General features: G+C 39.1%; 1 protein-coding gene and 1 long non-coding RNA gene across 2 annotated transcripts; both read right to left on the bottom strand.

Moving 5' to 3' along the window:
• Positions 1-450: 450 nt before the first annotated feature.
• Positions 451-1,977, bottom strand: LOC136353869 (uncharacterized). Its single transcript, XR_010737371.1, has 2 exons — positions 1,501-1,977; positions 451-849 (listed from the first exon to the last, which is right to left on the bottom strand). It is a non-coding gene; the product is annotated as an uncharacterized lncRNA (long non-coding RNA).
• A 448-nt stretch (positions 1,978-2,425) lies between these two features.
• On the bottom strand, positions 2,426-27,271 carry LOC4350127 (disease resistance protein RPM1). The gene is given in 11 exon segments (XM_066305156.1): positions 2,426-2,652; positions 2,759-2,909; positions 3,009-3,237; positions 6,769-6,987; positions 7,561-7,615; positions 7,835-9,019; position 14,171; positions 14,405-15,637; positions 15,639-15,975; positions 26,348-26,428; positions 27,150-27,271. Coding segments are annotated over 6 exon segments (2,844 nt in total). The 5' UTR covers positions 15,971-15,975; positions 26,348-26,428; positions 27,150-27,271; the 3' UTR covers positions 2,426-2,652; positions 2,759-2,909; positions 3,009-3,237; positions 6,769-6,949.
• Positions 27,272-27,604: the final 333 nt, after the last annotated feature.

Here is a 27,604-nt window from a genome sequence, read left to right as displayed (position 1 = left end):
ATGAAGAAAGCAGGCTCGTCGATGAACTGGGAGAGTGAGGAAGAAGGTGGCAAGTATGAGAGATAATTGTCGGTTATCATGGACACCTTTGTGCATAAGAGAGATAAACAGATATAAGAGATTACCGGTTGACGTGCACTAAAGTGTGAAAGATCATCGGTTACCAAAATTATTGTTTCGAAATATTTATCTCTATTATTATAAAAATTGAAGATATTTATATTCAAAATTTTGGCACTTCACTCAATTCCGATACAATCTCTCCATAATAAATCTGTTGTGGATACTAAGAGCCCACCATTACCTTTAATTCCCAATTCAGACCAACACATTTCAACACACGAACACTTTTGCTAGTTTATTAGAAATTTCAGCATAACCTCACCACCAGTACTTATAGACTATCGTAAAATTTTTTGACAAAACATCCCCAATATTTATGGACTATCGTGGAAAATCATGGAAACTTCCCAAGTATTAATGATAGTGTGGAAAATTTTGACATGTTACATAATGATTCCATCAAATTTACATATTTCAGCTACAACGAAATACTCCATTATATATGTCTACAAAATACATACTGATTCCAGCCCTCATCCATATTTTGCCTGCTCGTGTCAGAAATAAATTCCTGATTTCTGAACAAATTTCATCGGCTAAATGACATGTAAAATACACATCAGCAAGATAACACCCTCCATGTATTGCCACAAAACTTCAGGTCTAACGGGACATTTCATAGATATTAATTTGTGCCATGCTGTAGTGCCATTAGTGCCATGAGATATAAATTTCCACAACCGGATCTCTTCCACTGAGATTTTTTTAGAGGACCTCCACTGATACCTGACAGTTAGAAACACAACATCTTGAGCTCTTGGGAAACAAACTTAGTAAGCTTCAGTTTTCAGTAAACTCTGGTACATCACTATATGATTATAAGGCACCAATTGCATGAAAAGGACTCGCAAAAAACTGCACATAAACAAAATGTTTAGTAAAATGGCATCGGACCTACTTAATTATTATTATTATTCTATAGAGTATAGACATTGTTCTTGATATCTAAAAGGATGTAACTCCCCTAGAATGTGAGGCAGAACAGCAGATTCAGATATGTCTTCCCATAAAACTTGCCTTCTAGCAGGCCATTTCATGATAATAAATTCCAACAAAATATAAACACGCCAGTTGGCTTCCTCTATTAGCATTTGATAGTTAGCATCACAGCATCTTGAGTTCTTGCTATTAAACTTACTAAGTTTCAGTTTTCTCTATCTAATTTTTAGTGTATCAATATAAAACTACAAAGTACTAGCTAGATGAACTTGCATTATAGAATTACACTCTAAATAGAGCTAATAAGCCAAAGAGTACATTTTCAAGGCACATACTCCGGGTTATATCTCATCCACAATTTTCATTAACCGAAATTTTGTCAACATATATCTATTCAAGTTCTGCGAATATGATATACATGGTGGAGAACCTGAGCACCTGCAGGCTGTGGTTGGTGAGAGAGCAACGTCGCCGAAGCCCCGAAGACGACACTACCACTACTGAGCTCGTCACCGTGGCCACCTCAGCGGCAGCCCCCTCGCAAGCTCGGGGAGGCCTCCCGCTGCCGCCCTTGGGCATCAGATCCGGCGTCCCCAACCTCCGCGGCGCTGGATCTGGCCGAGGAGATGGCCAGAGTGGGGCTTGGGGGGAGAGGGAGGGCGTGGAGTCGGCGGCCAGCGGCCGGCGGTGTCTGCGCTCAAGCAGGACAGGAGGCGGCGGCGGCCGGTAGCGACCGTGCTGCGCGAGGAGAGGACATGGTGGTCGGGGGCATCGGCGCTCAAGAGGTAGATCAGGAGACGACCGTTGAACTCCACGAATGAGCGGTGGTCGACGGCGCACTGGAGGGAGCGGTGGTTGTCGGGAGAGGGGAAGGGGAGGCGGCGTGACGAGCGCGAGGAAGGGGAGTCGGAGACCGGGGGTCTCTGGATCGACCGATCGAGAGAAAAGGTTGATGCGAAATTACTATCCTACCCTCCCACCTTCAAAATGTAACCGCCTAACCGGTACATGCTCTAGAGCAGATGCGGTACCGGGCGGTACCAACCCTTCCCAGCCGTTAGATTGCATCTAATCAACGGCCAAGATATGGTACCGCCTGAACTCAAGGACTGTAAAAAAAATCTTTTAGTATATAATAGATATATAGATACATATCGATATGTACCTGCTTTCATCTATAAGCAGGTATATATCTATCTAAATGGGGGAGAAAACCTCATTTTACTAAATTACTCCACAAGATAGCTATGGGTTATAGAACTTTTTTTTCTTAGATAAAGGGTTTGAGATCATGAACAATTAATTAGCACACAGTTACTTAATAAAATCAATCAAGCAATGCGAAACGAGTGTTTTCACTAACCTTGTCCATCAGTAACTGGGAAAGTGGGGATCAATTGAAATCATGTCGATCATAATTTCTGTCCTAATCAGGTTAGTGATGATATCCAGTATATTGGGCCTGTTACTTCTGTTAACTTCCACGCAGCTCAATGCTATCTGGGTGCATTTCTTTACTTGTTGGCAGTACCCTTCTAGCAAGGAACCACTCCATTTCTGCTGCAGTCTGCTTCTCCAGTTTCCATGTACCTATGGTATGAAAAGATAAATCTCTAACTGTAGTATATATGCACATGCAAATGGCCTAGTATTTGCTCATGATGAACGGTGACCATGATAAAGAGAAATATCTTACTAAATCAATAAATCTGTTGTGAGGCATCTCCTCATGTTTGCACCAGTTACTAGGTCCTGCCATTATCTTCAACATTACAACACCGAGGCTGAATATGTCCAATTTGTCTGAGACTATACCTGATCGTAGGTATTCTAGTGGCAGGTATCCTCTGCATTCCATCATAAATACAACAGTTAAAATGAATTTTTAGTAAGCCCATTTTGGTTGATTAGAGAAGGATGAATTGGACAAAGGCATTTCAACTTACAATGTTCCTCTGAAAGTTTGGGTGATTCGTGTCTTTTCCTCACCAAAGAGCTTGGATAAACCAAAATCTGAAATTTTCGGTACCATGTTCTTATCTAGCAATATGTTGTCAGGTTTCAAGTCCAAATGGTACATGGGTTCTTTCAATTCGTTATGTAGATACTTTAAGCCCCGGCAAGTCCCCATAATGATTTTGTAACACGTGAGCCAGTTAAGTCCGCTCCATTCATCTGGAAAAGTAAATAATGAGTATTGATGAAATGCACATATAAACATAATTTCTTATTCAGATGATAAGGAATGTACTACATGCGCGATCGAGGGCTATACCATGACAAAGATATTTTTCAAGACTTCCATTTTGCAAATACTCGAAGCAAAGAGCTCTAAATGTCTGTTCGGCAGGAACAAGATTCCCTTTGTGCCCTTCATGTATGATTTCTGTTTGGTAGCAGTAGCCAACTAAGGCTGTGTTCGCATGCACATTTTCCTATCCACTCTCCTTCGTTTTCCGCGCGCACACTTTTCAAACTATTAAACGGTGTGTTTTTTGCAAAAAGTTTCTATACGAAAGTTGCTTAAAAAAATCAAATTAATCCATTTTTTTAAAAAAAATAGCTAATACTTAATTAATCACGTGTTAATGGACCGCTCTGTTTTCCGTGCACAGGAGTTAGGTTCCCATCTCCCCATCCGAACTCAGCCTAATTGGACGATGTTCTTGTGTTTGAGCTTCTTGAGGTTTTCAAACTCACTCTGGAATTGCTCCTCGCCACGTTCAGGATCAAGCACAACACGAAGCACCTTCACAGCGATCTCTTCTCCATTTTTATGTAGCCCCTGTTCAAGATCTGTTATCAGTACTGGGTGTACGGTTTGATTATCTATTATTATTATTATTATTATTATTATATACTAAAAGTCCATTAATCTTCCTACAAACGCTCCTAAGCCGCCACTTGGCGCTCTAATAAATTAGAGAAATCAAAGAAATTCTGAGAAAAAAGAAAAGCATCTATCCGTTGATTTTTACTTAAAATAGTGGGTCCACGGTTAGAAACCGTCAGATTAGCTAGATTGATCTTAAAACGTACAATACCACACCATCCGTAGGTACGTACGGTTCCGTCTCCTTCCCTCCTTTTTCTTTTCACATATATATAATCCAGATAACAGTTAACATAGTTAAATTTCAAATAATCATAATTAACTTATATGATTATATTATAATATAACTCTTTCCAAAATAAAGTTTGCACCACTATATTTCTACCATTAAATAAAGGTATACTAAACCCATTATGTGGAGCATTATTTTCAAATAATACACTATTTAACACATTAAACTAACAAAGATATATATTAACTAACTTATTCTTAAACGTGCTATTTTAGACTTTTTAATAAAGGCCAGATTAATTTTATGAGTATTTGCAATTATTTGTACCATAAATTATATATCTAATTTTATTTTTCAAATAAATATATAATTTTAATATCCATATTGGATTTATTGCATTCTAGACCCACATCCATCTTGAGTGCTCCACTAAATAAAAGAAAATGCTAAAATTTGTCATTGAAAATCAAAATATGCTAGCTTATTTTTTAATGAAACTGTTAAACCCATTACAAATACATTGTTAGACATTTAATGACTTTCTACCAACTTAATTAATTTCTTCATAAAAAACTTTATTAATTTCTCACAACATACACATGGGGGCTATTTACCTATACAAATTGATCTTGATGCTTTTGTAAATAAATGATATTTTAAATTTAAAAAATAAATAAATGATCTTAAAATGATCATAGCATCTAAATCATACATATGATTGCTCTTAGCACTTCTACAAACACTTCTAAGTCGCTATGTGGCATTTTATTAATTACAAAAACACTCATATAATCGACCATCGGTTTCCACTTAAACCGATGGACCCATTTTTTATACCATCATATCTATCTTTTGGTAAAAAAAAAAAATAAAGTCTATCAAGACCTCTCTCTGGCTCACTGCATAACATGCATGTGTGCTCCTATGCCTTTTAAACCAGTAGAACCATTATTTCTAACCGTTAGATCTATCTTATATAAAAAAACAAGTGTTTATTTATGGTCTATGACATTCAAAAATATTACTGTGAAATGATATTTCATCGTTATTGTATTCCTACTAGGTTGGGCAGAGCCTCTTATCCACTCTACATGAAATGTTCATAGATAGATCACCTCTCAAAATATATCAATCATATTAGGCTATATAAATCCATGCATTTCGTGTAGCTTAATGTCCCACCCAATTCATCCTTTAACATATTATGATAATCTATTATACAATTAAAAAAGAAAAACAACTTAATTTTTATTTTACACTTACTTTTACTTTCGTTGACATGTTTTCTAAAGAAAATAAATCTACTTTCTTTTTAAATGATGAAGAAGATTATAAATAATTGCTTGTAGATATTACTTATATTTGATATAATATAAATCTAATAGGTTAAAATATTATTAAAGAATTTCTGACAAAAATAATTTATGGAGAAATCGTGGCAGATGTTCTTATGTTAATATATCGCTTTTATAAATACCTCAAACTTAGCGTACGACGCATGCCCGCGCGAATGCGCGGGCTACCTTCCTAGTTTTACTAATAGCCACATTTTGAAATATAAGTAAATAAGTAATGAGCACTTTCAATCTAATACAGTACGGCACCAAAAATTGTGGAGAGGTAGATTCTTCAAAAAAAAAAAAATTGTGGAGAGGTTGGGAAAACGATGTTTGGCATCCCATGCATACAGAGTGTTGGTCTTACTCAAGAGGTAATAGTTTGGGTAAATATAATCCCTGCATTCCATCATGTAGTGGCAATTTGGCAACAACATTTTATTTATGTTTAGCATGTTAGTCACAGCGGCCGTGAAAAAAGGGAACACAGTAATTGAGTCCACCTTTTATTTTTCATGAGGATTGATAGCATGTCTGCAAATATAATATTGCACATTCAAGATTAAGTATCCAATTATGAAATTAATTGAAGTCTAGATTATAGGTACACAATAGTGATAGAAGTAGATAGTATAAAAGTTTCTTTCAAACACCGAATTTGATTGCCAGGATATAACTTTACTGGTTGGGATGTTAGACTTATACCAGGATTGTTAAAAATCAAGTTCATATTTATCATTTTTTTAATTCCCTAGCTTTGAATATAAGCTTAATTATTATTGGAAAATTTGATGTTCTTTGAGAGGTACGAAGACATACAATTTTTTTTAGTTCAAAAATTTGGCACCGTATTGGAGATATCGAGATGTATCGAATTTTAGAAAACGCGGTACCTTGCATTACCTCCTCGGACCATAAAATCACTTCAATTACTTTCCGTTTGTAATATAATGTAAATATCAGGTTATGTGAAAGTTGTGAAATTTGAGTTCTACTACATTTAATTTTCTCAAATAATTTTGATAAATTTCATGATATTCTTTATCAATGTCTAATGGTTGTATATTATATAAGGGATATTAGCAAATGTTCATTTGCATATAAGTTTTTATCTAATATTGTATATTATATAAGGGCTTGCACATGAATTTTTATGCTAAAGAATAATATGAAATTCAAATGCTATTTTATCATTATTTACTTATATAATATATTATCAAAGTCTCTATTACTCTTGAGTGGTAAATGATGACATATTACTTCCTAAAATTGTGTAGAAAAAACAACTACGACCTTAACCTTACCCGGTAAACAGTTCCAAATGCTCCTTGACCAAGTATTTGTTCCTTGGAGAAATTGTTTGTAATTTCTTTTAGAAACTCATGCTTTAGATCTGTTGGCTCCACAGTTTTTGAGAACTCGGAAGGCACGGCATACATTGGAGTTGCACGTGGAGCCTCTAACTTGTCCTCCAGTATACCATGTTTACATGTTATGGTCCATTTTTGATGACCCAAATCCTCCTAGATAAGAAAAAAGCATATGCCTTTTATTAGCTACAACCATCGTGACACATTGATTCTTTGGTAGATTCATTAGATATGTAAATAATGGTCATCTGATCAATGGTCTATTGTCCAAGTATCGGCATGTACAATTGCAAAAAAAATGTTGTGAACTCTGTGTGATATGCGATAAAAATGAAGTTAAATCATAATCAAAGGATTGATTGATTATTATTGTTATTTATTTGTTGTTGTTGCTGCTGGTGGTTCTCTTTGGAGATCAATTTACGCATAATACAGGAGTTCATTGTTAATCCAGCTAATCATTCCCCTAACCATGCATGACTACAGCCAACTAGGTCATTTTGATAACAATCCATGCAATCTGGCAAGTTGTATATAGAACAAGTTTCTCCTATATTAAACCCAAACAATCAAGTTTCTACTCAAAAAAGAGATCCCGAAACACACTTTACAGTTTTGTCTATAATCCCAATGTAACAGTTGGTAATGACAATCCATGAACATGGTTGGTGCAACTTCTGGAGAGGTACGGAGTATACCGACTAGCATTACAAATTGATAAGTTACCTGAGAGACTGAGCTCATCCCCATTGTAGAGAGAAGTAGATGATGTACATCTGATCTGGCATTGAGGGACATGAAAGACTGTAATTATACATTCAGAAATGGCATTTCTATAGGTAGATCAACTGTGAATGAAATACACACTATGTGAAAAGCTCATTAATTACCAACCATATAAATTGAAACAGGGTAGTATATATGTGATACCAACACAGATCACCTAAACCCTGGGGCTTAAAATGTCACAGCAACAGACACAGTTTACATAAATACATACCTCTGGAATATGCTGCATCTTCTGGTGCATTCCACTATTGTTCCATTGCTTCCTAAAGTCCATGTGCAAGCCCAGCAGCCATAGTTTCTTCAGGGAGAGAATGGATTCAATGCCCAGTGGGACTTTGTCCAGGTTTGGCAGTGCCAAGATGTACAAAGCTTCAATGCATGACAGAGAGCCACCTATAATATTTATCTGGTTGACATGTGGCATGTCCTTCAAAACAAGGGACTTCAGGCGGAAAAAGTTTTCTGCATATAGAACCAACTTTTTTGCATTATGCATGTTGCTCAGTCTCAGATGTGTGAGATTTGGCAAGTGCAATAATGCAAGCATCCTTAATGGATCATCCCCAAGATCACACCAACTTAGAGCTAAATATTTGACACATGTGCCATGGGTACGAAATATTGGGCAGTCCATTGTTCCAGTGGCCCATTTCCCTCTGATAATTAACCTGTGTAATTGAGTGGAGATGGGCTTGAATGCCTCAAAGCAGAGTCGTTCATTCTGATCCCTTGCAGAAAGAAGCAAACTAGAAAGAAGCGGCATCTTTGATAGTGAATCAAAAATATTTTGACAATCGACAGAACTTATGCCATCAATCCACACACTTTGTAGTTGTATTAGTTCCTTCAGCTGCTTGGCCAAGTCTTTGCTCGCTTCCATGGTCTCAAGAGTTTGTAGTTCTTTAAGGTTGGACATATCTTTAGGTGCTTGCATTCCTATGAAAAACCGGAACTCTGAGTGCTTTTCATCAGCATATCTATCAGCTAACAAGTGCCTTAGCTTTTTTATTTTAGTGATTCCTTGTGGTAGACTCTCTATATGCGTTTGCCTGATGTCTAGCGTTTGGAGGTTTGATAACTTTTCAACAGAGCCCGGGAGTGATTTCACCTTGGTGCGTCGCAAGCCAATATAACGCAAGTTACATAAATTCCCTATAGTTGCTGGCACTTGAGTGATTTCTGAATCTTGAAGCTCAAGAACAGTAAGATAGCTTGATCCATACAAAATTGAGGACAACATGTCTGGGGAAGATGAAATTGCTTCAAGTGATACTAGAGTTCGAAGGCGTGGAAGATTAAGTCTGGGTGCAGTACCGTCTTTCCATCGGTAAGATGACAAACGACGAACATCCTTATCAATCTCTACCATTGTGCCAAAATCATTTGCAGAGCCAAACTTGTGGAGATTATGGGTACCCCATACCCACATGGCATGGTTATCCAACTAGTTATAGGGGATAACTTATATCTATGAAATATGTAACAGATCATGACTTGGGTATTACGTTTCTTTGTATATTATGGAACGGCCTAAAGTCCTGGTTTGATAAGATTGTAAAGTAGATTTAGGAAACCGATACCGTCTTGGTTAAGGTTTCTATCTTGTAACCCTGCCCCCCAACCTATATAAGGAGGGCAGGGAGCCCCCTCTAGGGGCATGAGACAACTAGATCGTCAGATCTATAATACACCCGGCGGATTCAAATCCCCAAACAGGAGTAGGGTATTACCTCTCATCGAGAGGGCCTGAACCTGTCTAAATCCTTTGTCTCCACATCCATCCACTTTTAGGTCTCGTGCGCTACCCCGTTTTATTATTGCCGAATTCATGTTTCGATAGTTGGCGCGCCAGGTAGGGGTGCGTCGAGTTTCCCGTCGACGAGTGCGATGGAACTAATCTCCGGCGTCGCCGGATTCGTCAAGCATGTTCTTTTTGTCTCGGATTCAGTCCAGCCAAAGGGATTAGTCTCGGCGATTTCATCGATTTAATCTTTAATATCACTGGCTTTGCCGTTTCAGTAGTCAGATTGTTTTCTAACGGCAGATTAATTTCCTGTTATTCTCTTGATTTTGCATGCCGACTGAGATCAAGATCAATGGCTGTCATCTCGGCATTCATGTCTTCACCAACCGGTTGGACTTCGCCACCGCCGACTGGTGTTTCCGCCTGCACGGCCAGCTTATTATGCCGCCGTTGTCGGGTGTCTACGACTTCACCGCCGGCCTGCCTTCGCCGCCGCCGACTGGTGTTTCCGCCTGCACGGCTGGCCTATTATGACGCCGCTGTTGGGCGTCTACGACTTCATCGCCGGCCTGCCTCTGCCGCCACTGACTGGTGTTTTCGCCTATACGGTTGGCGGACTTCGCCACCATTAATGGGCTTCATCATCTACACCACTGGCTTGGTTCCACTGGCGCCGACTGGTGTTTTTGTCACCATTGATGGATTGCTTCGTTCCCACATCGGCTACTTTTGCTGTCACCGAGGGAATACGACAAAGCTAAGTCATCATTTATTTTATTCTTTATATGATATTTTGCCTTTTCCTTTGCCTCACTACATCAACTGGTTCGCCGTTGACTAATGAGTCGGGGGCTACAGATGTTATATCATATTTTTTAAACAATTTTCATAATATTTATCTTGATTGCTTGCGACATATTCTGAGTACAAAAGTGCCTATCGAGTTATGGAGTTCCATCTTCCTATGCTTTCCGTTTGGTTTGCCAATGGATAGTTGCCTTTAGGCCGATTCCTAGCACCCGGGGGCTCGTTGGATGGACCGAGTAACGCAAGGTGCTAAGTATTATTCGGAATAAATCAAAAGCATAGAGATAAGATAATTTATTTTCTGCTCTTAATAATTGCAAAAGTACCCGAGTAGTAAACTCCGATCCGTGAAACTTTGTTCTATTAATGACGAACTCATGTCACTCATATGCATGTTTGGGAAGTGCTTAGGCCGACTCCCAGTGCTTGGTGGCTATGACTAGTCGGGCAGAGTGTTTAAACGTAATGAGTCATCTGCTCGGGGAAATCAAAATTAACAAGAGAAGAAATACGTATTTATAAACTGCTTGAATTTTTCTCGAGTATTATATTTACATCAGATACTACTCATCCTATATGTTTGTTCTGCAGGATCCAAATCCAGATATGCATAAAAGGGATTCATGGCTTTAAGCTTATCTCTTACGCTCCAGGAATGGATCAGTCAGAACATCACCACCGGCTCGCCGTCGTCGCCGCCGACTGGTGTCTTCGCCTATACGGTTGGTTGGTCACAACACCGTTGTCAGGCGTCTACATTTCCACCGCCGGTTTGCTTTCGCCGCCGCCGACTGGTGTCACCGCCTACACGGCTGGCCTATTATGCCGCTGTTGTTGGGCGTCTACCTCTTCACCGACTGGCCGCCTCGTCCGCCGCCGACTAGTGTTTCCGCCTGCACGCTGGCCTATTATGCCACCGTTGTTGGGCGTCTACGTCTTCACCGACCGGCCGCCTCGTCCGCCGCCGACTGGTGTTTCCGCCTGCACGCTGGCCTATTATGCCACCGTTGATGGGCGTCTACGTCTTCACCGACCGGCTTGCCTTCGCCGCCGCCGACTGGTGTCTCCGTCTGCACGGCTGGCCTATTATGCCGTCGTTGTTGGGCGTCTACGACTCCACCACCGGCCTGCCTCCATCGCCGCCGACTGGTGTTTCCGTCTGCACGGCTGGCCTATTATGCCGCCGTTGTTGGGCGTCTACGTCTTCATCGACCGGCCGCCTCGTCCGTCGCCGACTGGTGTTTCCGCCTGCACGGCTGGCCTATTATGCCGCCGTTGTTGGGCATCTACATCTTAATCGCCGATCGTCTCGTCTGTTGCTGACTAGTGCCCTTACCTCTACGTCTGGTTTATACAGCTACCACTACTGATGGACATCATCATCTTCCGTCGCCGACTGATTATGCTGCCGCCGACTGGTGCTTTTATCTTCACAACTGTGCGTCTTCACTACCGGTTTGCTTCTGTTGCCGCCGACTTGTGTTCACTTCATTACGGCAATACAACTTTGTCATCATGGTGGAGCGACTTCATCTTTATTATCTTCGGCACCGGCAAACTCTATTGTTGCTACTTCGCAAGTTTTACTACTTCACCAACCACGACGTCTTTGTGAACCTCGACATCTCGGCATGCAATGCCATGTTATTTTACTACAACAAGTGGCTCTCCAATATTCAGGATTTCTACTTGGACATCTTCAACACATATCTTCAATCAAGCAATGACTATTCGACGACAAGAAGCTACAGTTCTCGACTCTATGTTCAGTTGTTTCCCAACTAATCAAAGAGTCGGGGGCTACACAAATACAAGGCTCAAAATTTGACAAATTTTATGTCAAGCTGAAGAAATCAATTCATCAACCCACGAGTCAACTCCAGGAGTCATTATCTTCATCTTTGCTTCGGAGCAGACATTCTACTTCAACAACTTCAAATATTTCGGTTTAGACGAGTTGGGCAACAACATCAACTCTCCTCCAAGTGAAGCATCTACAACAGTTATAACATTAATTTGATGGATTATTGTCACTGACATCATCACCAGCACCTCTGCTTCATCGACCCTGAAATCTCTGCTGTTGCTAATGGATGATTATGTTTTCGCCGACTTATTATTTCACCTTCACGGTTGACCTACTATGCAAATGCTGATGAGCGTCTTTGGCATTATCATTGGTTGCTACACTGCTATTGGCTAGATCACCGACATCGTCATCTTCATCATGTCGGTTGCGTTTGTCGTCGTCAAGTATTTTCTTCATCTTCATGATTGGTGGATTTCGTCATCGCCTTTGATTTGCCTCGTCTGTCACCGACTGATTATTTCGCTGCCATAGCTACACAACTTTATCGCTGAGCGCCTTCATATTCATTGCTGGCTGATCTGACTGCTGCCGACTGGTTTCTTCGCCTCCACGGCTGTGCAACTTCATCACTTTTGATTGGTATCACTATCTTCACTACCACCAATATTTTTGCCACCTCTGCTGGGCAATATTATCTCTGTATTGGTCATCTTGTCTCTATGCCAATTGCGTCAGCTACCATCAATGAACAATTGTGACTACGTGCTCAGGGGCTTACTAGCTCAAACACAAGTATCATACCTTCAATTTGGACTTGCTCTGGATACATGCAATATGGATTCATGATCATGGGTCTATTTTCTATGTTTAAAGACTGGACTATTTATTATTCCCCATAAGGGTTACAACCGAATACTTGCGCCAGTCGGGATTTAATTATTATATTTATTTTGGAGTATCCCATAAGGGATAATCACTCAGATCAGAAGCGATTGATATGAGCTACACTTGGTCTATATCACCCGTTCCAAATTTATTACTCGGAAGCATGTTACATGCGTCATCCTTTAAAGGGTGTCGAAGGCATATTTTTTGGCCTAGGCCTAATATGTCTGCAGCCCATATTTTCAGGTGTGGCCTGTCACGTTCTTTTAGGGACTTAGGCACTTTTTGCTTAGGCCAAAGTGCGCGTGATCAAGTGCCCAATACCTTAAAATCCTTTTATACCGCAGTTACTCAACTTTTTAGGAGTTGGTACAATGCATCTTAAAAGGTGTCAAACAGTAAAGCTTTATATAGCTGGCCCGCTGACTTTTTTATATAGTCATGGTGCTGTTTGGGTTTTTAAGCAATTGATTGGATACAATATCATTGCTTTTTGCCACGTAAGTGTGCATTTTTATTAACCAATATTATGGCTTAGGCTGATTATATATTGTGGTCATTTTTCAGGCGGTTGGTAAATCCTTTATGAGTTTATTTACTCGAATTTTATACCACATATGCCATATATTTCCAGGTGTGGTGGAACCATGTGTCTTCTAGGGACTTAAGCACATCTGTTAAAGCAGTGTGCGCATGGCGTATGCCCAATACTTTGGAAATTTCTTTATTCACAACATACAAGCTTCTTTATAGCTATTTTGCTATGTGAATTTTCAATGATGTAGCCAACTTTAGGTTACACTCATCATATTTTACAAAGCAGTCGGTATATCACTTGGATCATATTATTCAGGGATTCACACCGCATATGCTACATATTAATATTAAGTCGCTTGGTTGACTACAATTATCGAAACCACTCGGTGCATCTAGTCGATGCACCTGACTTTATTTTTTCAGCCCTCCACAGTCTTCTGATTTAGAAAAAGTACTCGGGAGATCATGGCGAAGATGATTGAAGCACTCGGCTTTGGAGTAATCTAGTTCGAGAGAAGATTATCTTTCTGACTGTGAAGGTCTCAGGGGCTACTGTGGAGATTATGGGTACCCCATACCCACATGGCATGGTTATCCAACTAGTTATAGGGGATAACTTATATCTATGAAATATGTAACAGATCATGACTTGGGTATTACGTTTCTTTGTATATTATGGAACGGCCTAAAGTCCTGGTTTGATAAGATTGTAAAGTAGATTTAGGAAACCGATACCGTCTTGGTTAAGGTTTCTATCTTGTAACCCTGCCCCCCAACCTATATAAGGAGGGCAGGGAGCCCCCTCTAGGGGCATGAGACAACTAGATCGTCAGATCTATAATACACCCGGCGGATTCAAATCCCCAAACAGGAGTAGGGTATTACCTCTCATCGAGAGGGCCTGAACCTGTCTAAATCCTTTGTCTCCACATCCATCCACTTTTAGGTCTCGTGCGCTACCCCGTTTTATTATTGCCGAATTCATGTTTCGACAAAACTTCTCCTCTTTAGCAGCAGAAAAGGCCAGGTCTCGCATAATGTCATGCATTCTACAAGTATTCACCCTGCCGAGCTCATCATACTTTGTAACCTGAAGCATATTCCTGCATATCAATTCCATGAGATTTCCCTCTGCTACTGCCTCTGGTGTGTTGTTTTCTTTCTTCAGGACAAAGCCTTCTGCAATCCACAGACGCACAAGGCTCTCACGGGAGAGCGGGTAGTCTTCCGGGAATAGGCTACAGTACAAAAAGCAGTTTCTTAGGTCTCCTGACAGGTCATGGTAGCTCATATTTAAAATTGCTCGGACATGATTGTTCTTTGACAACTCACTTCTAAGTTGATTGTATGATTGATTCCAAACATAATGTGACCGTGACCTTGAAGACAAGAGGCAGCCTATTGACGCAATTGCTAGTGGAAGGCCCTGACACCGCTCAACTATAGATTTGGCAAATTTCATGAGTTCTGTGGGACACTCATGGTCCTTAATGTTATAAAATGCCATTCTGCAGAATAGATCAAAGCTATGAATGTCACTCAATGGCTGGAGATCAAGGTGACATGTTGAGGAAGCAAGAGCTGCCACATGATTCTTCCGCATTGTGATTATTACGCGACTTCCTTGGTCATTCTGGAATGCATCACGTATTTGAAAGTATGCTTCTTGGTCCCAGACATCATCAGGTACGATCAAGCATTTTTTACCTTTAAGCATTCGCTTTATTTCCTCTTTCAAATCATGCACATCCATTTTGTCAATGTTACATGACAGTGGTGGTTCTGTGTAACCAACTTTCCTAAGCAGCTTCCTTAATAGAGCATCCACAGTGTAGGTTTGAGACACAACCATCCATGCATGAGCAGAGAAGTTGATCTTTTCACGTTCATACACATTTGTGACCAGGGTGGTTTTCCCCAGTCCGCCCATACCTGACACTGTTATCACCTTACTGTCCAGCTCGTCAGCGTACAGCCATTCAGTCAGCAGTCTCCTACTGTCTTCAATCCCCACAAGATCTTCATCTTTCACAAGTTCTGGGAAGCTGTCCCGGGACCTCTGTCTTCCCATCTCAGTGAGTGGGTCAGAAACAAGCTGGGATGGATGCAACCACTGATCCTTGAGTTCTATAACTTGTTTGATTTCCTTTTCTATCTTGACTACCTCATCAGCAATTTGAGTGAAAACCAAAACATAATGTGATCCTTTGATGAAGTATTTTTTAAGGATGTGATCCTTTGATGAAGTATTTTTTAAGGAACCATTCTTCCGCCATTTGCATGGAGTAATTCAAGTATTTGTCCATGACGTCCTCAACACGGTACGCCACCTTCCTCACCTCACCAATCCAACCCTTGACGACTTCATCGGTGAGGTATATCATGCCCATCTGCAATATAACGTTGTTCATGGTTGTCAATTGCTTCCTCATTTGCTCAATCTTTTCATCCAGATCCTTCAGATTATTAACCTTTTCAGACAGTTTCACAATCAATTCTTTAGTGATTTCATCTGCTAAAGCATCACTGATCTTCGTGAGAGCAAGGAGGACCGCCTCTGCCATTTGTGCTGTACAAAATAAACATATTATCATGTTATGGACATAAAAAAATCACCCAAAGTTTTACTTTGACGTTGAAATTTGCTAATAGCACTGCTCACATTTAGAGAATCATATCAATCAATCATGACCGTAAAACATGGCATTACTTTCCAGTGTACGAGGCAAGTTTGGAATACCATATTAGCAGGCTTGGGTTTTTCAAACGCATCCCCCAAACGATCGATCCCAGAATGGCTCACTTACCTGTACTCATCGACAGTTGCAAGGCAACGGCAATCTAAGGTCCGAGCCCTAATCACTTCCTGGTGGCATATTTGGAACGAAAGAAACGCAAGAATTTTCCAGCATTCATCAAGAGTAGCTAATGAAGTAGCTGGCCAAATTCGAGAAGACAGATCTATGGAATTTTGCCTTCAAACCTCCCTAATGTTATTTCTCTCATTTCATATCATAGTCGCTCTTTTTCGTTTCTTCGTGTTTTTGATATAATCTAATGTAAAGAACTCTTATCTATTTTTATTCCTTCTAATATAACCGGCAGTCCTCCTGCCGTATATCGTTTCAAAAAACAAAAGGTTAAAACTATATAAAGTCAGGAAAATTCTATCGAAGACCTCGTAGACCATAGTCATACTATGATAATAATGACACTACTAGATGAGGCTCATACTGTAGAACTTCTCAATTAAATCAGTAACACAGACCATGAATCAAGGTTATATCTAATCCTATATTTATGCATTCATCTAAGATTTGTCGATAGAGGAATGGAATAAGATATACGAGCTAGAAGAAAATCTAGAACACATGTATGAGATGGAAGAACTTTTTTTGGCACAAAAGATGTGGAGATCAAGAGTTGCTGAAGGCGGAAAAAGACACAGAGTTTTTCCATAGTATGGGCAATGGAAGGAAAAGGAAATGTACAATTACAACCTTAGAGGATGATGGTAGAGAGCTGACAACCAAAGAAGAATTAACTAAAAACATCCTAGACTATTACAAATCCCTGTTTAGAGCCGATGAAAACCCTATAATTCAATTGTTTCAGAGGGTGTGGCAAAATGAGTAATGTCTAAATGAGGAGCAGAGAATCCAGATTATTTGACCTTTCTGTATTCAAAAGTTGGATAAGGTGTTGAAAGAAGCAAAACTGAACACTGCCCAAGGCCCTGATGAGTTCAGTATCCTCTTTTATAGAGCCTTTTGGACTGAAATTAGGAATGATCTATATGAGATATTCATAATGTCGACGGGTGGTACCGCGAGTACGGCGGTATTTGGATGGTATGGGGATCATCGGTAATAGGGTATATGCGAGATTGGGGTAAAAGAGATGGCGACAAGGATTTTTATATAGGTTCAAGCCCCTTATCTATCCTGTTGGTCGAAGCCGGTGTTCCTCCTTTATTCATTTGAATCACACAAGTACAATAATTGGGAAAACCCATCTAGTTATCATCGACTTGGCGGCATGGATAACCAACTCGTAGTCGACGACAAGGTAGTCTTCCTCCTCAAGCACGAATTCGTCGAGATCAGAGATGGCGCTAGATCCCTCTTGCCGGCCTCCGTAGGTACCGGATGGGGTATGTCTAGGCTAATCTCCAATGTCGATATATGGCAGCGTGTGTTGCCTTGTTTTGGCTTGTGTGTCTTGATGCTTTGTGGCTTGTCCCCTCTCCTCCTAGGAGATCTTGTATTTATACCCATAGATGCCCCCTTGTCCAAGTAGAACTAGGGAGACCAATATGGATACAATCCGAGTAGTCCTTATAGTTTCCATATAGAACTCTATTCGTCCTTCCTTATCCGGAACTTCTTCTATATACGAGGTATGATTCCGTATAAGACATGGTATTTGGTGGGCCCCGCCGTGCTTAGTCGATACTATTAGGTATGTGGTATCCATAACCCTGACAGTAGCCCCCGACTTTAATGCAAATGAACGAGTCGATGTTCTCAACCGAAGACCTTGGAACAATTGTTGTCGTGCTCACTTGACCGTTCTAGGTGAGATCAGAAATAGCACTAGATTCCTCTTATCGGCCTTCGTAGGCACCATGTTGGGTTTGTCTAGGTTAATCTCCGATGTCAACCGAGAAGGTACGGAGCATGCGACTAAGCCTCCTGTCTTACTGTACTCGAGAATTTGGATTGAAGTCAAGAAATTTCATCTCGTCGAGTACACCATCGTTTCATTCCATATTCCTTTTCGAGCCTCATCAACCGTTCTCGAGTAATCGAGTAGGCGTAGAGTCTGCGACAAAGCCTTGAAATCTGACTTGATTATTCTGATGTCTGATTTTCCTGAAATCAATACTCAGAACATTTACCGTACTTGCTTAGTCGATCCCGGTGTAGAACCGTAGAAACATGGAGTCGTGGTACGAGGATCGCTGCGTTACTGGTTAAAGACCAGTCGTAGTCGTACCTCGAGCATTAGAAGTCGTGGTGCGAGGATTGCTATGGTGCTAGTCAAAGACCAGTCGTAGTCGTACCTCGACCATTAGAAGTCGTGGTACGAGGATCGCTACGTCGCTTGTAGAAGACCAGTCGTAATCGTGCCTTGACCATTAGAAGTCGTGGTGTGAGGATCGCTACGTTGCTGGTAGAGGACTAGTCGTAGTCGTACCTCAACCACTTGAAGGGAATCCAGAGTAATAGATGGACGACATTTTCGTGACCTGCGAGAACTGCCTCCTAATGACGACGAAGACAATGAGGAATTATCGTAGTCAGAGGTTCGGCTCCTGGACCTACTACCTCGTCCTCGGGCCCTCTAGAAGTCTAGGGATCTCGAGTTTTGTCGTCGTCGTGTGATGTCATGATGTCGTTAACCTTGTCCATTGTCGTCCTGATGTCGTTAGTTCGAACGTTGTTGTCCTGGTGACAACGGCGATCTAGTCAATCTTGGTTGTTGCTATCATGATAATGTTAATTGTCGCGTTAGATGTCGAGAGATTGCTGTAACTGACTGGTCGAGGACCAGGAGTAGGCGTATGTCGATCACCTGAAGATGAATTTATAGGAGGTGAGAGATCGCTACGATCTATTGGTCGAGGACTAAGTGTAGGCGTATCTCGATCACCTGAAGATGACTTTTTGGGTGGTGAGAGATCGCTAGGATCTACTGGTCAACCAGGTGTAGGCGTATCTCGATCACCTGTAGGTAACTGATAGGCATACGGAAACAAACCGTATTCGCGAAAACATCTCTTGTTATCCATGACTACCCTTATCAATATTTGCCGTACTCACTTGGTCGATCCCAGTATAAGACCGTAGAGACATGGAGTCTTCGACATCAATATATGGAGTCCAACGGTCTACAAGTGAATTTAAATTGATAGGCAGCGAGATATGCTGATTTTCACTGGAGGATCACACATTTGCATATGCTGATGACACTGTTATTTTTATCCCTTTTGATATATACCTCCCAAGTGATAACCACAAAATTTTTGCTATACTGCTTTGAGGAAATGGCTGGGATGAAGATAAACTATCACAAGAGTGAAGTGTTTACGGTGGGATTGGAGATGAAGGAAACAAAGAAAGTAGCTCAAATGCTGAACTGTCTTATTGGCAAATTCTCTATGAAATACCTAGGCCTTTCCATTGGACCTTTTAGAATCTTAAACCATGAGTTGTCTTTCTTAGCTCAAAAGATGGAGAAGGGATTCGGATCTTGGAATGGCTGCAACCTCTCCCATGCAGGGAGAGCAGTTCACATCAATGCCTACTTATCTTCCTTCCCCTCCTAAGCAATTGGTTTTTATCAGTTACCTAAAGGGGTTCATCATCAGAGGTTTGATTTAGTTAGAGAGAGATACTATTGGGCTGGTGACAAGCAACATAGGAAATATCATATGGTGAGGTGGATAGACCTAGCTTTCCCCAAAGAGTTTGGAGGCATTGGCCTCACTAAGACTAGGATTTTAAATACTGCTTTGCTAGATAAGTGGTTAATTAAGCTTGTGTATTGAAATGTTGAGAAAGAAATACTTGTAGTCAGGAGGGGTGTTCCAAGTGGTGCAGTGGGAGTTTCAAAATTCTGGAGAGGGATTCTAAATGTCAGAAAATGTATGAAACTTGGCTCAAAATGGCAAGTGGGAGATGGATCACATATCTGGTTTTGGCATGATATCTGGTATGAATCTTGCCCTCTCAAAATAACCTTCCACGAGATATATGAGGTTTGTAATCAGCAAGATATCCTACTATCTGAGTTGAAACAAATTGAGAGATGTTGGAGGTTTAACCTTCAGAAGATCTTTTGGAATGATTGAGATGGAACAATGGGAGGAGATCAGACCAATTGTAGAGAAGTTAGAGTTGGGTACTACCCCTGATATTCTATTCTGGGGTTTGACGTACTGCTGACAAGAAATATACCGCAAATTCTATGTACAGAGCTATATCCTTTAGGGGGGTATTAAATGAGAAAATGCAAATAATATGGAAGTGTCCATGTCCTATGAAGATGAAACACTTCATTTGGTTAGCTATAAGAGATAGAATCCAATCGGCTGAACAACTCAAGACAAAAGGCTGGGAATGATCATACAGATGCCAATTATGTAATGAGATTGAAACTACAAGACACATTCTGTTCAGCTGCACTATGGCTTCCTTAGTGTGGTGTGTGTGTAGAGATGATCTGGGCTGGGGGACTATTCCGAACAATTTTGATGATTTATTTCTGTTAATTAGTCACAAAAGTTGCAGGAAAGTTAAAAGTTTATGCTGCCCTGCTAGCAGCTGTGTGTTGGGTCCTTTGGGTGAGCAAAAACGATATGATTTTTAGATGGAAACTTGTATATTCGCCTCTAATATACTGTCTCTCATCTTTCGCAGTGGAAGATCTTAAGTTGCGTTGAAGAAGCGAGGATAATAGATCAGTTAACAGAGAAGCTGAAGATGGCGACCGCAAGTATGGGGACGCCTAGAATTGGAGTTGGCTAAATACTGTGTTTTGACGATAGATGTCCTGTTTGGAAGTAGCTTATGCAGTTCTTAGCGAGAGTTGTTCCAGATGTTCTTTTATTTTGCCCTTTCAGTGTAATCTGGGAGGCAGATGAGTCGCTGCTTGTGAGACGTTTATGTAAACTGGGAAACCCCAGGAATGGTTGCCGGTGTGCCTTTCAATATATATAAGCCGGGTCGTATGACCTCTTTCTTAAAAAAATAAAGAGTAAAGTGAACAGGCGGTTCTTAAGCTTGTAGGGTTGTATTATCTAGGTCTTTAAACTCTCAAAATACATATCCAGATCCCAGAATTTGTTAAAGTGTATCATCTAGATCCCAAATCAACATAACCCCTCTAGGATATATCCTACGTGGTGCTGATGTATCATGTCACATGGGACGTGACATGTCCTTTTCTTTTTTTTCTTCTTTTATTTTTCCTTTCTTCTCATTCTTTTTTTTTTTTTTGTCCTTTCTTCTACTCGGTTCAAAGATAAAGCGGAAGAAAGGAAAGAAAAAGAGAAAAGGAGAAGAAAAAAAGAAAAAGGAAAAAAATAAATAGGTCCTATTTGTTAGTTAAAATGATGTCACGTCTTGTCCGCGTGGCATGCCACATCAACGCCATATAAGATCCTAAAGAAGTTGTGACGATTTGGAACTTAGATAATACACTATGACAAATTATGGGAATTGGATATGCATTTTGAGAGTTTAGGAACCTAGATGACACATCCCTACAAGTTTAAAGACCACCGGTGCACTTTACTCAAAATGAAACTTCAAAAACAAAAATGCTCATTTCTGAGTCACGTCTTAGATCGGAAGATACCTTTTCTTTTGTTTTTTTTTTTAAAAAAAAGAACTACAGTAGGTAGGTAGAGAGAAAGCGGTCAATTAAGATAAAGCTCCGACTTATTGAGGGATTAAATGATAATTCTTGGAAGATATCTTTTTAATTAAAAAAGAAATTAAAAAACTGCCGGCAGGGAACCAAACTTGGGTGGTGAGGTTCAATTATCAAGGTCCAATTTAAAAATCTATCAATTATATACTAAAAGTTCATTAAACTTTATACAAACACTCCTATGCCGCTACGTGGCATCCCTACAAACACTCATAAGTCGTCACGTGGCAATCTAATAAATTTTAAATCCGGTGGGCCTATTATTTTCAACCATTAGATCTATTAAAAAAATACAATTAAATTTATCTCAAAAACTCATATTGTACGTTCACGTGGGTATAAAAAAACAAAAAGTACATACATAATTTGATACGTACGTACGACTCTGGGCCCATATCATTCTTTTCTATTTCTCGTTCTCACTTATTAGATGAAAAACCAAACGGCCTATATTTACTATGCAAAATATAATTATTTAGAGTTTCTAATTAGGGGCATGTCATCGAAACATCCATGAAAAAATAAATAAATAAAATATAGATTATATAATATCTAAATTAGGCTTGCATTTTAAACTAAAAACAACTCTAATGGTGACTAACAATTCTAAAAAATTTTCCACTCCCTAGGTAAAAAATAATAATATGTCAAAATAATATTACTAAATTTATCATGAAGTATTTTTAGGTATTATGTGTTTTCTTTATTCATATAATATTTGAAAAATTAAAGATCTTAAATATTCTTTTGACACCATGTGGATGTGTCCTCTATCTCCAACTTAGGCTTTGATCTAGCTCAATGGCTGAGCTTATCTTGGACACATGAAACAACACAGGTCATTAGTGCAAGATTAATTAAATATTAAATATTATAAAGACAAAAATAAATTTATTTTATTTTTTAAAACTTTTATATAGAATATATTTCTAATAATACGCATGATGCGCAAAGTCTATTAAACTTCCTACAAACACTACTAAACCGTCAACTTCCTACAAACACTACTAAACTGTCATGTGACATCCCACAAAGACTACTAGGTTACCACGTGGCACTAATAAATTTTACAATATGGTGGACCCATTATTTCTAACCATTAGATCTATTATTAAAAATACAATTAAATCTTAACTAATTAAAAGATCCGTATCTTTCCTTTAGTCACACTATTTTTTTCGTCCTGTATAGTCCGATCCCCTCCCCTCTCACGGCTCGTAAAAAAAATCACGTCGCTTATCAAGTTCGGATAAGGCTTGATTCCATATACGAAACGGATTTGCTCCGATTTTTAGGAAAATGGAAAGAGAACATAAGGATTGAAACCCCTCAATCAATTTTACGTTATCTGTAAGGATGCAGCCGGATTTTACGGTGGAGGCGGCTTCAGATGTCGGAAGGTGAGGAACTCTGGACGGAGGTAGGGGATGACCCTGTGATGATGGGCCCACACGGCGGTGAGAGAGGAGTAAAGGGAGGTAAATTAGACTTATGTTTTCTTACTGGGCCGGACACGTGCTTGCAGGCCAAGGTTGCTCGGATGCGGGCTGAGAGAGGCCATGGGCTGAAAATGGCCCAGATTCTTATTTAGATTTTCATTTGAATAAATGCTGAAATGATATTTGTATTATTAAAATTAGCAATTAAGTTCTAAAAATTTCAAGAAAAATCTAGAAAGTGTAATTAATTATGGAGAACTTCATAAAAATTAAATCCAGCCATATCATTTTATTTCCACACTTACTTTACTTTTAAATTAATTTAAACACCTACCTACATAAAAAAAATCAAGTATTCTGGGAAATTTGTATTTAATTAATTATATAATGTAAATCTTTCTCAACTTCTCCTCAATTTTCTCATCTCTTTTTTCCGTTGCAACGCACAGGCATTTTTTTTCTAGTTTATCTAAAAACTCGCATTGTACATGCACGTAGGTATTCCAGAAAAACAAAAACTACGTACATACTTTGATACGTACGTACGACACTGGGCCCACATCATTCTTTTCTTTTCTTTTTTTCTTCCTCACTTATTAGATGAAAAACCAAACTGCCTATATTTACTATGCAAAATATACATTATTAAGAGTTTCTAATTAGGGGCAAGTCGTCGAAACATTCATAAAAAATATAAATAAAATACAAATATAGATTATATAATATCTAAATTAGGCTTGCATTTTTAAATAAAAACAACTCTAATGGTGACGAACAATTTAAAAATTTTTCCACTCCCTAGGTAAATAATAATAATATGTCAAAATGATATTACTAAATTTATCACGAAGTATTTTCACGTATTATGTGTTTTCTCTATTCATATAATATTTGAAAATTAAAGATCTTATATATTCTTTTGACACCGTGTCTATGTCCTCTATCTCCAACTTAGGCTTTGATCTATCTCAATGGCTGAGCTTATCTTGGACACACGAAACGACTGGTCATTAGTACAAGATTAATTAAATATTAAATATTATGAAGCCAAAGATAGATTTATTTTATTTTTTCAAACTTTTATATAGAATATATTTCTAATAATACGCACGATGCACTTAAATATATATAATGTAGGTCATGATTATAAATTTAATTATATGGAATATAATGGTTTAGATGGATTTAGATATTATTATCAAAAGATATTAATTTCTTTTATAAAAATTCCTAGATCAATCGAGAAAACGTGCTCGCAATAAATAAGAGAGTAGCCAATGCGATAAGTACTTTACAACTTATTGCTTACGTACTAAATCCCTTAATATGTAGTATATAATATACTTTATCAATACAAAATAGTCTAATATATCAATCGTATATTCCCACTAATCATAAGTATATAAGTTCTGTATATAAACCACTATCTACCAATCACCAAGTTATATTGCTTACGAGGCACTCATATAAAAAAGAATAAAAAAAGAGTTCATATACGATCTGTTCTGTCGGATAGTTTTTTGTTTCTTTGTTTGAGGCACTAAAGTTTTTCTCAAATTGTACATATATGTAAGGACACTCATGGCGATCTTCTTGAAGAAGTCGTGCCACTTTGGCGTCGCTTCATGCCATCCCACCAAACTTTTTGAAAGTATTTTTTTTACTAACGATGTAAAAGGCAATCATAAGCGCTCATGTAAAATATACATACTTACAATAAAAAATATCACATGGAAACATATTATATCCTTATGTAATTATGCCATTCTCATACTAAAAGTGTTAAAGAAAATGAGAACAAATAATTTTGACAATATGGATTATTCCTTCGTATATTACCCACGAACATGCGTAGGTGACTTAGATGTATAATAAAAGAAAAAAACAAAACCCATATTAACTCGTATGTTTGCGAAAGAAGGTGATAGGCGAGTTTACGTAAAACCGGGATGAAGTGAATTTGTTTGAATATAATAGACATTATCATTTAGTATATCAAAATTTTATGGTATAAATATTTCTTTCTTTTATGATTATAATGTAATCTATGTTCTTGCAGTGAATATGGTGAGATACGATTTTTTAGTATTCTTTTTCTAAACAACAAATAAATTACCCGCACATCTGCGTGGGCTTTCTTCCTAGTTTGAGATAAAGTGTGAGTTCTTTCATTAGATTGTATATATGTGTATCATACTATGCTGTTGAGGAGTGCTTGGGTCAGTAAAATTAAGAAACATTATTATACACCAAGCGATGGAATAGCAATTCAAATTCTTCTTGTTTACATCAACTTGAGTATCGATTTACTGTTTAACACTTAACTATATTATATCACTTTGCTTTTTGTGAGACATTTTGTGGAACGAATGAATTTGTTGTTTAAACTAGTATTAGATAATAAATGAATCAACAAGATATAATAAATGAATCAACAAGATAATAAATGAATCAGCAAGGCACTGAATGATAGTTTAAACTAGTATTAGATAAGCATGTAATATTTCTTGGAACATGGTTGCACTTGTAAAATAGAAGGAAAAGTATATTTTACTTCCCTAAATTATTTCATTGAAGCAGTTAATCCTAAACAATTTTAAGTTTGCTTTACTTCCGGAACTACTAAAACTGGCTGGCTTTAACTCTCTTATTGCTTTGTTGTTTTTGTTTATCCTTACACAATATGTGTTTTAAACTGAAATTGTGTGAGATCATAAATGAAAGCATAAACATGACCACTGTACATATTTATAGCACCTAAGACCAGTTTAACTTCTAACATACAAAAGTTCTGAAGTTTTTTTTTTTTCAAAAATGTTTATTAACAAGTTATGAAGCCACCTGTCAACCCACAAAATTTCATACGAAAACATTATTAGTCGTCTGGGTAGTAAACTATCCTTTAACAAAATAGTTTAGGGGAGTCAAATGAACTTCTTCATTAAAAGAAATCAGACTAACAATTACTGCTAGGCAGAAAGCAATGATCTGAAGAACTGATGACCGTGCAACTTATGTACTGTCAAATTGGTGATTTTATACGATGATCTAATGCTAGCTCACCTGCTGAAAATTTGTAGCCCGACTAGAAAAGGGAGGTTGGTAGAACTCGAGCCCAACGGTTGGTGGTTGGTGTGCTGAACCCTGCAGCATGAAGGAAGAAACGATGATAGAACACATGCAAGACAGCTGATCATGGCGTTGTGCAAAAGGGTCCAAGTCTCCAAGACCACATACTCAACAAACAGCACATGCACGTTCTGTACGCATGATTTAAGATTATGACCAGAGGCATCAACCGCAACAAGTGCATATGTACTTAGAAAATAGTAAGAGGCCAACGCCAATTATCCAGCCGTAGACTAGCTCCCATTGGGTCCAAGATTTGGCCCAAGAGGTGGGTCTGGCCATGAGGCCATCGCGGTGCACCGACCACCATGGCACGGCGTTCTGTGGTGGAGCTCCGGCCTCGTTAATACATCGACGGTGGGCTGGTCGGCGCACATGGGCATGCACCGGCGTTGGCGCATTACGACGAGCACCTGGCGGGCCGCGGGCGACGCAGTGGAGGGACAGACAGCGCTCGTCACAGTGACGAGCGAGGTGGGCTCACATCAACAATTTCATCACCAAAGATCAGATCCAAACGAACAGGAAAATTTACCAGCGACTACTCATGCTCAGACGCTAAAAAAAAAAAGAAGGAAAAAACACAACGAGAAATCCCCTACAAAATTAAATCAGGATCGAAGCTAAATGCGTAAGACGAAGAGGAGCAGTCATGCCAGAAGAGCAGCTAAAGCACACATGACTTCTGCCTAACTAATTAAGCACCATTTATTTGCAAACGAGGACATTTACGCACCTTGTGAGCTCGCAATGGAGTTCGACGACAGACTGACGGAGGAGGAGGAGAGAGGGAACAAACAAGCAGTCGGTAGCTTGGTTTTCTCTGGCTTTTATTGGGCGAGTCATCGCTGTCCTTTCATGTCCAATAGTGAGTTGGCAAGCCATCCACAACGGTGGCCAAGTCAATAGCTACTAGTGCCAAGTGGCTAGTGGAGCACGTGTTGTAGAATTATTATTCATCATGACAAATTGCTCATTGATAAAACAGACATATTTGGAAGTTTGAATGGTAATTTGTTCTATGTGGTTCATTTAGGCCGTGTGTAGTTTCCCTCATATTCCCAACTTTCCATCACATCATATCACATCAAAAACTTTCCTACACACATAAACTTCTAACTTTTTTTCCAAACTACTAACTTTCTTCAAACTTTCAACTTTTTTCAGGAACTAAACACACTCTTAATCCAA

Source organism: Oryza sativa, chromosome 11, assembly GCF_034140825.1.
Source record: "Oryza sativa Japonica Group chromosome 11, ASM3414082v1".
NCBI lineage: Eukaryota > Viridiplantae > Streptophyta > Magnoliopsida > Poales > Poaceae > Oryza > Oryza sativa.
This window is presented reverse-complemented; position numbering and strand designations above follow the sequence as displayed.